This window comes from Fukomys damarensis, unplaced genomic scaffold, assembly GCF_012274545.1.
Source record: "Fukomys damarensis isolate Sample0158 unplaced genomic scaffold, DMR_v1.0_HiC HiC_scaffold_34, whole genome shotgun sequence".
In the NCBI taxonomy this organism is placed as follows: domain Eukaryota; kingdom Metazoa; phylum Chordata; class Mammalia; order Rodentia; family Bathyergidae; genus Fukomys; species Fukomys damarensis.
Window position 1 is genome coordinate 22,295,160 of NW_022900946.1, and position 9,788 is coordinate 22,304,947.

General features: G+C 59.2%; 4 protein-coding genes across 8 annotated transcripts in view; 2 read left to right on the top strand and 2 right to left on the bottom strand.

The window, feature by feature from the left end:
- Nucleotides 1-1,168, top strand: part of Ciao3 (cytosolic iron-sulfur assembly component 3) — a 10,428-nt gene extending 9,260 nt beyond the window's left edge. The window contains exons 10-11 of the mRNA XM_010620563.3: nt 262-419; nt 563-1,168. Of these exons, the coding sequence (XP_010618865.1) occupies nt 262-419; nt 563-801 (397 nt within the window). The 3' untranslated portion in view covers nt 802-1,168. The remainder of the gene's footprint in view (nt 1-261; nt 420-562) is intronic.
- A 47-nt stretch (nt 1,169-1,215) lies between these two features.
- Nucleotides 1,216-3,638, bottom strand: Haghl (hydroxyacylglutathione hydrolase like). The gene is given in 11 exon segments (XM_033758673.1): nt 1,216-1,752; nt 2,073-2,152; nt 2,373-2,490; nt 2,643-2,748; nt 2,751-2,843; nt 2,846-2,909; nt 2,983-3,071; nt 3,074-3,100; nt 3,172-3,235; nt 3,518-3,558; nt 3,561-3,638. Coding segments are annotated over 11 exon segments (912 nt in total). The 5' UTR covers nt 3,622-3,638; the 3' UTR covers nt 1,216-1,583.
- Nucleotides 1,216-9,662, bottom strand: Antkmt (adenine nucleotide translocase lysine methyltransferase). The gene is made up of 11 exons (XM_033758555.1): nt 9,633-9,662; nt 9,452-9,556; nt 9,128-9,268; nt 8,892-8,942; nt 6,710-8,791; nt 5,310-6,076; nt 3,518-5,188; nt 2,983-3,099; nt 2,373-2,474; nt 2,073-2,152; nt 1,216-1,752 (listed from the first exon to the last, which is right to left on the bottom strand). The coding sequence occupies exons 1-5, from the start codon at nt 9,660-9,662 to the stop codon at nt 8,549-8,551; spliced, it is 570 nt and encodes a 189-aa protein (XP_033614446.1). The 3' UTR covers nt 1,216-1,752; nt 2,073-2,152; nt 2,373-2,474; nt 2,983-3,099; nt 3,518-5,188; nt 5,310-6,076; nt 6,710-8,548.
- Nucleotides 4,826-8,433, top strand: Ccdc78 (coiled-coil domain containing 78). 5 transcript variants are annotated; one of them, XM_033758672.1, is made up of 13 exons: nt 4,826-4,892; nt 5,108-5,242; nt 5,325-5,411; nt 5,611-5,778; nt 6,056-6,144; nt 6,265-6,343; nt 6,429-6,554; nt 6,719-6,894; nt 6,961-7,090; nt 7,276-7,355; nt 7,971-8,037; nt 8,108-8,208; nt 8,294-8,433. In XM_033758672.1, the coding sequence occupies exons 1-13, from the start codon at nt 4,833-4,835 to the stop codon at nt 8,403-8,405; spliced, it is 1,410 nt and encodes a 469-aa protein (XP_033614563.1). In that variant the 5' UTR covers nt 4,826-4,832; the 3' UTR covers nt 8,406-8,433. The 5 variants fall into 5 exon arrangements, with proteins under 5 accessions (XP_033614563.1, XP_010618860.1, XP_010618861.1 ...); XM_010620558.2 differs by having other exon boundaries at nt 6,968-7,090; nt 8,294-8,376; XM_010620559.2 differs by having other exon boundaries at nt 6,971-7,090; nt 8,294-8,376.
- Nucleotides 9,663-9,788: the final 126 nt, after the last annotated feature.

The window sequence follows — 9,788 nt, forward strand, 5'->3', positions numbered from 1 at the left end:
TTTTTTTTTTTTTTTTTTTTTGGTCCCGGGGATTAAACTCAGGCCGTTGCATTTGTAAGGCAGGTGGCAGAACCACTGAGCCAAATCCCTGGCCCAGGAATCCCATCTTACAGACAAGGAAGCAAGCTGGAGTTGTCCCTTCCCTGCCAGGACAGGGACAGTATGGGAGCCACCTGGCCAGGGCCTCAGGCGCAGCAGGCCTCCCCCTGCTCAGGTAGGAGCTTGGTATTGTGTGGTGTATACAGTGAGTCTCGTTTCCAGGAATAAGGACTTCCAGGAGGTGACCCTGGAGAGGGAGGGACAGGTGCTGCTGCACTTCGCTGTGGCCTATGGCTTCCGGAATATCCAGAACCTGGTACAGAAGCTCAAGCGGGGCCGCTGCCCCTATCACTATGTGGAGGTCATGGCCTGCCCTTCAGGTAGGTCCTCTCAGGCTACTAGGACCATGGGGGTAGTGATCTGCCAGTGGGGTTTGGAGGTAGAGTAGTGGGAAGGGGTGTGTGCTGGGACACCTGCCTTGCATCCTCCTAACACTATGTCAATAACATCTTCTCTGCCACAGGCTGCCTGAACGGTGGAGGTCAGCTCAAGGCCCACGATGTACCAGGCAGGGAGCTTCTACAGCAGGTGGAGAGACTGTACAGCATGATCAGGGTAGAGGCACCTGAGGATGCCCCTGGGGTCCGGGAGCTGTACCAACACTGGCTGCAGGGTGAGGGCTCAGAGAGGGCTAGCTCTCTGCTGCATACACAGTACCATGCTGTAGAGAAGGCCAGCTCGGGCCTCAGTATCCGGTGGTAGGAGGCTGGGGGCCTGCTGGAGCTCACAGGACCAGCACTAGGAGTCCCACAAAGGCCAAGCAGAGCGTAGACACCAGGGCTCTCCCCAGACTTTGAGATGGGCCCTAGGGACTGAAACAGGACACTGGCTATGTCCAGGACCCAGCCAGTGCTGACCTGCATGCCTCCAGACTCTGCCCTGGCCTTGCCAGGTGGGGGTGAAGTGGCCGAGGAGGCCGAACGTCCTCTAGAGTCCTGGAGACTCAGCCAGGTCTGTGAGCGCCATCCTTCCCCTTCCTGACTGTGGGTGACAGGGCTGACCTGCTGAGTAGGTCCAACAACAGCCCTGCAGAGGGACTGCCTGGCAGGAGGGGGAGCCTGGGGCCCTGCCAGTGTGCTGTCTGTTACGAAGCTGCGCACCTAGGACAGGACCCCATGTCTGGGGTAAGCGCGGTACCTCAATGCTGGGTCCCCAGGCCTGTGTCCTACCAAGCTTCACCTTTAATAAAGGGGCGCGCCCAACAACTGTGGAGACAGCTGGCTTTTCGGAGTATCTGCAGCCCCGAGGAAGGCCTTTCGGAGCTTTATTCAGGGTTCAAAGTCCCGGGTAACTCCTTCTCAGGCCCATGAAGCCCCACAGAGATCTTGCCTGTACCCCCATAAACGACAGATGGAGGGCACCCCTTGCTGCTCCTCCCAGACTGGGCGGCCGGCTGGGCAGGACTTTAGGCGTGTTCGAGAAGCCATCCTTAAGTGGGTCCAGTCCACCAGAGTGGCACGAGGCAAGCAGGCTCCCTTTGCGGCTCATTTCTGCCCAGGTTCACCTAGGAGCCCCCACTGCAGTGCAAGGAGAGCCCGCGCCTGAGGTTGCAGTGGCTCAGCAGCACGCTGGAAGGCTGCTCGCTCCCCACAGAGCACCGGCAGGACCTCAGCAGGTGCTGTGCGGCCTGTGAACTCCTGCACCGGCTCCTCTCTGGGGGGAGGGGAGGGTCACACTGGTGGGGGGGCCACTGGTCTGGCCCACGACCTATGAGGATGGAGGTGGGGATGGGCAGGGCAGCAAATGATGGGAAAGCACTTAACAGGGCTTCCCTGGTGCCAGACACACTTGGCCCAATAAATAATCTCTGGGCTCCATTCTAACTATTGAAATGACTGTCCACGAGGCAAGGCCCCCAGGCAGCCCTTGTCAGCTAACTCCACGGGGAGCCCCCAGGCCCAAGTCTGCCCCAGGGATACTGGCTGGACTCCCCACCTCCACCACCAGAAAGCCCAGAAAGGGGCTATACTCACCCTACCCTCAGGAAGGGACTGTAAAGGAACTCCTCTCCCAAGGTTGAGGGTACAGTGGGCATGTCATCCTCATCCCTTCTCTGTAATGACCACAGGCCCTTGTCACAACTAGACTTTCTGACAGTCCAAGCTGCTTGGATCGGGTCACGGGGAGCCACAGCAGAACACATCAGCTTTTCCCTGAAGTTGGTCATGCTGACTTGGGTTGTCTGTAAGTCCCTACACCCAAACTCCACGAGGATGCTGCCTCTCCTTCCCCCGCTCAACTGCCCTCCCACCAGTGGGTAAGGAGTGGCCTACCTGGGCCCAGGACAGCTTGGCTCACACATGGTCGCTGCAGGGTTCCACTTTATGTGCAAACTCAAGGTTGCTTAGTGTATGCTCGTGACCACAGAATACCTTCTGGAAGAGGAGAGTGCTCAGTGGGTGCCCGGTGCTGGCCCAAGTAGAGGCCGGAGAAGGTACTCAGATCTCTGGTCTGGGGCAGGGCAGTACAGAGCATTTGGGTCATTCCAGAGGAAGCACAGGACTAGGCAGGGTCTGGACCCACAGGGAGCTCACGCACCTCACGTCTCGGGGGAGAGGGTGCCCAGGGTCCCAGTCAGGCTCTGATACATTTGCTGAGCGCTGCCCTCCAGGTGCCAGCCGCAGCCAGCCACTGACAGCGCGTCTCCTGGAGGAGCAGGGTAGGCCAGAGCACTGGGATGGGTGAGCCAGGAGTTGCTACACCTGAGAAGAGCGCAGGTGGGGCCGGACATTCATCCTCCCACAGAAGTAGCTCAGGTGACCAGAGGTATGGCCGGGAGTCAGCAGGCATCGGACATGCATGGCCCCGAACTGCGGCAGAGGGGAGGGGACCTGAAGGGGCTGGGCAGCTGAGGCCTTCCCAGTCCTCCTCAGCATGGCTCACCCGCAGGTCCTCGCCGTGTGCCCGCTTTCGAGTCAGTGCAGGGATGCGCTCATCTGCGCCCATCGCCACCAGCCCTGGCTGCACCTGGTCAGCTCCTCACTTCCACGGGCATGGTCCCTAGGGACGAGCAGGAGGCACCAGGTCAGGGCTGTGCAGTGTAGAAGAGTCCTACCCCTGCCCAAGCTCAGCAGTGGTGGTGGGTGGTCAGCACTGCAGCCAGAGACTCCCCTTCCCGGCTTGCAGTCTCCAGCACCTGGAAGGGATGGACCTTCAGTGGGTCCGCTGCCTCCTCCTATAACCAAGTACCAGGACCCTAATTCTGACCCAAGGTCTCATGGAGGGAGGGAGACATCTGACAATTACTGGATGCACATGTGTGGGAATACCAAAAACGGCCCCAAATTCAGGGCAGCTCCAAGAACCTTAAAGGCTAAATTAGAGACCAGAAGCTCGGGTCTGCTCCAGCTAGGATGGCCAGGAACCCATCAAAGGGGGTGTGCAGCGGTGCCCCCTGCCGCCCAGAGCTGGCCCTCACCCTCTTGGCCACGGCCACATCCACTGCCACAGCCTCCCGAGGTGCTCCTCGATGACCAGGTACATGTAGTTGTCCTCAAGCACAGGGATGACCTTGACCTTCATGGTCGCACAACTCAGCTGCCCGTTCCTCCTCCAAAAGAGGCCCCCAGCCTACTGAGGAGTACTTCTGGGCTGTGCGAGGCCCAACCAGCACACATGCGCGCGCACACCCAGGGTGAAAGCACAGCCCTGCTCCAGGAACTAACCGGACGGCTCGCCTGAAATTCACTCCAGGTTCACGCAGCCCGGCCCCTGCCACAGTGAGCCGCTTCCCCAGACTGCCCTGTGCCTTCGCCTTTTTTTTTTCCCCCAGGGTCTGTACCTAGGCCCGGTAGGTCACTCCCCTACTACAGACCTCTCGCTTCAAAGCAACACTGCCTCCCTGTGAGCCACGCCCTCAAACCGCACCGCGCAGTTTCTCTCCAGGCCACACCCTCAGTGCCAACAAGCCACGCCTCTTCCGCAGGCCCCTCCCCGCCGCTGCGGGAGGACCTTAGACTCGGGCGAGCCTATTCTCGCCCTCCCCTCCCTTGCACCTGCAAGGACAGCCTAGAAGGCATGGGACAGACTGAGGGGTAGAGGCGGAGCCTCAGGCCACGGAGCCCGAACGGAGAGCAGGGCTGTACAGTCCACTGCCCATGCCCACCTCGCCTCTGCGTGCAGCGGATCGGAACATGCGCCTGACGGACCGCGCCTGCGCCAAAGGGAGCGCGCGCCTGATGAGACGCGGAGCGCACGTTTCTACCAGGCGCCGGGACTCTGGTCAGTTTTTCCGGGAAGCCTTCAGGGCACCCGGGCTGAACCAGGCTTTCCAGGGGACCCAGTCCTCTGGCTGGGACATCTGCACCCCTTCTTTCAGGCTGAGTTGGGGAGGGCTGTACACCTTGTTTACCTGACTATCCCAGGTTCAACCAGCACCAGGAGGTGCACACAAGGCGTCTAATGACTGTGTGAATCCAGTCCACATAAGACAGGGCAGCTGGCATAGGAAAACACTAACAGCAGCATCTTTAGCTCAGCACCCTGGTTTTATTTGCATTTCCCAGGTGAGCAAATGTATCCAGGAAGGAGGGGCACCATATTTGGCAAGAGATGAGAGTTCCCCCAACCTGCCCACTACTAAACTGCCTGGCCCTATGGGCGGGCCTTGGAGTCCATAAAAACAACAAAGGCCTTGGTAACGCTGCACAGTGTGGAGCAACAACCACCAGGCAGGACAGGCCAGGGCAGGGGCAAAGCACTAGGTTTGCAAGAGGCCTGAGTTCCTGCTCTATATGGAGGGTATAGCAGCTCAAGGCCACAGGCCAGGGGCCCTCCCTCAGGCCACAGAGAATGTGAGTCTCCCCGGGACTCTTCTGCCACCCTAGGGTCAGGGGTCCTTCCTTTCCCAGAGTCCAGGAAGGGAAGGGTGCAGGTCCCTGATTCCTGGGTCTGATTCTGGCCAAAGAAAGGGTTGCCTCAGCTTGGCAGGGCTGGAGACTCTTGTGAGAGTGGGTTCCACGGCTCAGACCTGGGACACCCTCTGGGCAGTGTGGTGGTGCCTCCCCAGGTTGAACCACACGTCAAGGACTGGCTGCCAGCAAAGCCCTGCTCCCTGCTCCCTGAGGGTGCTCCAGCCAGGGCCACCAATCTAGAGACAGAGTTCCTGTCAGATCTGGAACTGAGTGAGGAGCAGCGGCTACAGGTGAGTTTGGGACCCCCAGGGTGCTGGCCGGATTGGTTACCCACAGGGTCCCATAGGCAGCACTCACCCTGGCTACACACAGATCTCCAAGGAGCTGGTTGACCTCCAGATCACAACCCATCGCCTGCAGGAGCAGCACGAAGCTGAAGTTTTCGAGCTGAAGAAGGAGGTGAGCAGCTGTGAGAGCCCACAGGTGTAAGCCTGAGCGCACAGGATATATACTAGGGCAAGTGCTACAGGAGTCCAGGTGCATAGGGTGCACACACAAGCAAGCACGTGTGCTCTGTCCCTCGGTGTGCCCAGATAATATTTACCTGTTTCAGGTGGCCCCATAGACAGGTGTACCTGTTCACCAGAGTTGCCCACAGGTCCTTCACCTAGAGAGCCGGGTACTAGAGCTGGAGCTGCATGGAGGTCGTGCTGGGCCAGGGCGCACAGCCCCAGTGGAGGCCAACCCAGCTCACCACCAGGCACTGGCACAAGAGTTCACTCGGGAAGCCAAGGCACCTGGATACACTGATCACCACAGGCTCCAGGTTACCATGAACAGAGTTGAGCTGGCTGGGCGGGTGGGACCCTCCACAGGGCACAGTGAGATGGAACCTGTGTGCCTACTCCTCAGCAGTCCCTGGCCTCTAGTTCAAGGGCATGCTGACCCCTGAGCCTGAGCGGTTGAAGCCAGAAGCAATCTGAGCGGGCAGCCACCTACCTCGGGGGACCGCCTGGGGTTCTCCCAACCTGTGGTTATGATGGGGGCCATACAGGGATCTGGGAACGGGGGGCTCTTGCATCCAGCCCTTGTGCACCTCACAGCTGCTGGGAGGCTGGGAGCAGCTGCAGGGAGAAGTGAAGCAGGTGCTGCAGCATCACAAGGCCCAGCAGCAGGCACTAGAGACACGGATGTGAGTGGTTTCTTCACCTGGGACTGGGAGAGCCCAGCAGAGTACTGCTCAGAGCAGCATTCCCAAGGGGCTGGGGGAGGCCCTCACCCTGCTGTGGCTGACCTCACACTTTGTCAGCAGGGCAGCCCTGGGCCAGCAGCTGCAGGGAGCCCGAGAGGATGCCAGGGCAGCCAGGCAGAGATTGGCTGCACAAGCTGTGGTGAGGCCCTTCCCCATCCTGCAAGCTTTAAGATCCACAGGTGGGGGCCCTTACAAGTTCGGCAGAAGTCCTTTCTCCACCCCAGGTGCTGTCCACCTGCCAGGGCCACCTCCGCCAAACTGAGGCTGAGAATGCCCAGCTGCAGCTGCAGCTGAAGAAGTTAAATAAAGAGTATGCCATCCGGCTGCGGCACTGTGCCCAAGAGGTGGTGGTAAGCACCTAGCCCTAGGCCCTGACCCTGGGATGGATGAGCTGAGGCCTCTGAGTCCTGGGGAACCCAAGCCTCCTAGACAGCTTCAGGGGACCCCAAGGGTCTGGGGTTAGGGCTAACCAAGCCCTGCCCTGCCCAGCTCCGGCACACCTCACCTCCTCCAGAAATATGCCAATGGTGCAGGCCAAGCAGCCCTTCAGAAGTTCCTGGAGACCACTCTGGAGAACATCCAGGCAGCACACCACAGCCGTGAGCAACAGCTGGCACAGGCTGCTCGGTCCTACCGCAAGCGCCTGGCAGATCTAAGCTGTAGGCATGAGAAGCTGCTTGTCACTTGCAGGTGGGTCCTGCCCTGACCTGGGTACCTGGGGTGGGATGGCACTGTGTGACCCATAGTGTGGCTTAGTATGCAGCAGGAGCAGCCCCAGGCACTGGTGGACCCCAAAAGGGCACCTGGAACCCTCAAGGCTAACTTTGCTGCAGCTACTGACTTGGAGTCACTGGCCACTGAGCTCAGTCACCTGCAGGCAGATGAGGTGAGGCTGGAAATCCATTTCCAGAAACTCCAGGCTCCCTTTCTGCTACGCTACACCGCGTTGGGGTGCAGAGCCCCAGAGCTCACCACAGACCTATCTCAAGCTCATCAAAGCCCAGCCCCAGGACCTCTGAGCAGCCTGCCCTGCTCAGCCAACTGAAGAATCCCTATCTCAAACCTTTGCAGCACAGCAAGTTTGGAACGCTGCTTTTGTACCCCCAGAAGGGACCTGGTGAAGCCTCCCAGGGGAGTGCAGCAGAGCCACAGTGAGTGCCCTCACTTGGGTTTGGGGAAGGTAGATCCAGAAGAGGAAAAGCAGAGAGCAAAACACCAGAGCCCCACACCATTCATTCATTCCAGAAACCCTTCCTGCCAGGTGGGGCTCTTCACTGCAGTAAACCAAATGGGCTGTCCCTGGCTTGGGATCTCTGGGTTTATGTGGGGGACACTGATAATCACAGAAAAATGAAATAGCCGCTATGTAAGAGTCTAGTCGGTAAAGGGGGCGCTTGCCAGAAGAGGGGTCAACCTTGAATGGGGAGGGCCAGGATAGCCCACTGAGGAAGGGCCATTTTAGCTAAGACCTGGGGTACCCAAGATAAAGGGAGGGTGGGAGCTGGCTGCCTGTGACATGGCTAGTTCTTGCCTCTGAGTCTCCACCTCTCCACTGTACAGTGGGCAGAGGTCTCAAGGGAGTACCTTCCACGGTTTAGGGAAACAAACACCTAGTGTGTGTTTGTGGGTAGCATCTCTGTAGACTGGGGCTGTTTGAGCCAGCCAGCAGGCCCTCCACACACAGATGTTCCAGGGCCCGGGTAGGGCTGGCCCAAACTCAAGCAGCTACTACACCAGCCCTCGAGACTGCCTCTTCTCCTTCACAGGGGTCCAAATAATGTATCCTGGGTCCAGATCTGCCAGAAGCTCCAAGATTTCTCCAAAGGCACCCAGGTAGTGGGCAAGGCCTGATGGGTGTCCTCATCACACTCTGCCCTGGCTCATGGCTCATGCTCCCTACCAGAGAGAGCTGGAACATGAACGGGCTCAGCTGTTGGTCAGGGCCTCTGAGGCTGAAGAGCGGCTTTCTGAGCTTCAGGAGTATGTGGACCAGCACCTTGGCAGGTTGGCTGAGTCACCCAATGGCCCTGACGTGGGTGGGAGTGAATCCCTGGCTAGGTAGGTGACTTCAGCTGGGCCTTCCGAGCAGGTACAAGCAAGAAATCCTGAGGCTGAGGAAGCTGGTGGGTGCAGGGGACCCCTGGAAAGTGGAGGCCCCAACTGCAGCCAAGCCCCAGCATTCAACGACCCACAGCCGGTAAGCCACGGGCCTTCTGAAGAGACCCCTGCACAGCCAGCATAGAGCCCTCTCCAAACCCCAGCCTCACCTAGTGGAGTTATCCCTCCCCCCACCTCTCTGTGAAAGAAATCAGCATGAGACCCATGGAATCTTTATTGTGTCCAGTCAGCTAGCTTGGGAAATGGGGGCCTTAAGAATTGAGGTAGAACCAGATTCTGGGGTGGCTTGGACAGGTACCTCCCAAGGAGACAGAGATGGACCATCACCATGGATGTCATAAGCCCAGACTCGGTCAAAGCCTTCACCCACCACAGCCACAGGCTGCCAGGTGGGGAGGGGAAAACGCCCAGACGCCACACGGGCCCCTGTGGGTAGCTCGGCTCGCAGCTTATCCTCCAGGAATGGGAGCTGTTGGAGAAAGCAGTGGAGAAGTGGCTGCAGCCCTCACCCCTTGGAAATACCCAGTTGTGGCCCAGTCTTCCAGTAGGGCAGGTGACCCCAGACCTACCACACTGGGGGCCAGGAATACAGACACGTTGTAGCAGTCCCTCAGGCTAACCTGTGGGAGAAGGCAGTCAGTCACCTCACAGAGGAAGAGGGCTGATGGGCAGGAAGTCCTTGCCGTTTCTGAGCTCTGACCTACAACCCACCCTGCTGGCAGAAGCACCTGGGGCTGTCAGCAGGTGGCCAAGCTAAAAGACAAGGCTTGGAGACTAAGTGTGGGATCTGAGGGGTTTCGGTTACCTTCCAAAGATCCTCCCTGAGATAGCAGACACTGTGCAAGCATCCAGCCCTCCAGGCATGCAGCCGAGCTAGCCCCACAAGCCAGGGGTTCAACTCGTACCCTACAGCAGGACGGAGACCACACCTGTGGGCTGCCAGCACCTGCAGGAACCAAAGTGGGAACCGGGACGTGAGAGGGGACAGACATAGACAACAGACACACAGGGCCGGGGACTTAGCTCAGTGGTTCCGCTGCCTGCCTCCCAAGCGCAGTCTCGAGTTTCATCTCCGGGACCAAAAAGAAAAAGAAAAACAAAACAAAACACTCGCACACGCTGGCCTTACAATTCTGCCGTCGCCAGAACCCAGATCCACCGTTTTTCCGCGGCGGCCTCGCAGCAACGACAGCACATGCTCAACTTGCCGGGCGCTCGCGCCTATGTAGGGCACCTGGACAAGAAAGTGGGCGGGCTGAGGTCAGAGCCCTTGTGCCGCTCGAGACCCTAGCAAGTCCTCCCCGAATTACTGGGGAGTACGGGACTTGCCTCCTGGGCATCCAGGTTCCAGCGTGCCACACACCAGCTACCGACCCACTACGAGCTCACTGACCTCGCATCCGGGGTCCCGCGCCCGTGCGCGCCCCGCCCGCAGACTCAGTTACGGCCCGCGGTTCACACCGCTT

Excerpts from the sequence above, each read along its gene's own strand:
- Ccdc78 (XM_033758672.1), top strand. The coding sequence starts at position 4,833 with ATGGAGGGTATAGCAGCTCAAGGCCACAGGCCAGGGGCCCTCCCTCAG. Across the intron at positions 7,356-7,970 it reads GGGAGTGCAGCAGAGCCACA|GGGTCCAAATAATGTATCCT; the intron begins GTGAGTGCCCTC and ends TCTCCTTCACAG. Across the intron at positions 8,209-8,293 it reads GTGGACCAGCACCTTGGCAG|GTACAAGCAAGAAATCCTGA; the intron begins GTTGGCTGAGTC and ends CCTTCCGAGCAG.
- Antkmt (XM_033758555.1), bottom strand. The coding sequence starts at position 9,662 with ATGCCCAGGAGGCAAGTCCCGTACTCCCCA. Across the intron at positions 9,557-9,632 it reads GGCAAGTCCCGTACTCCCCA|GTGCCCTACATAGGCGCGAG; the intron begins GTAATTCGGGGA and ends TTTCTTGTCCAG. Across the intron at positions 8,792-8,891 it reads TATTCCTGGCCCCCAGTGTG|CTCCCATTCCTGGAGGATAA; the intron begins GTAGGTCTGGGG and ends TTTCTCCAACAG.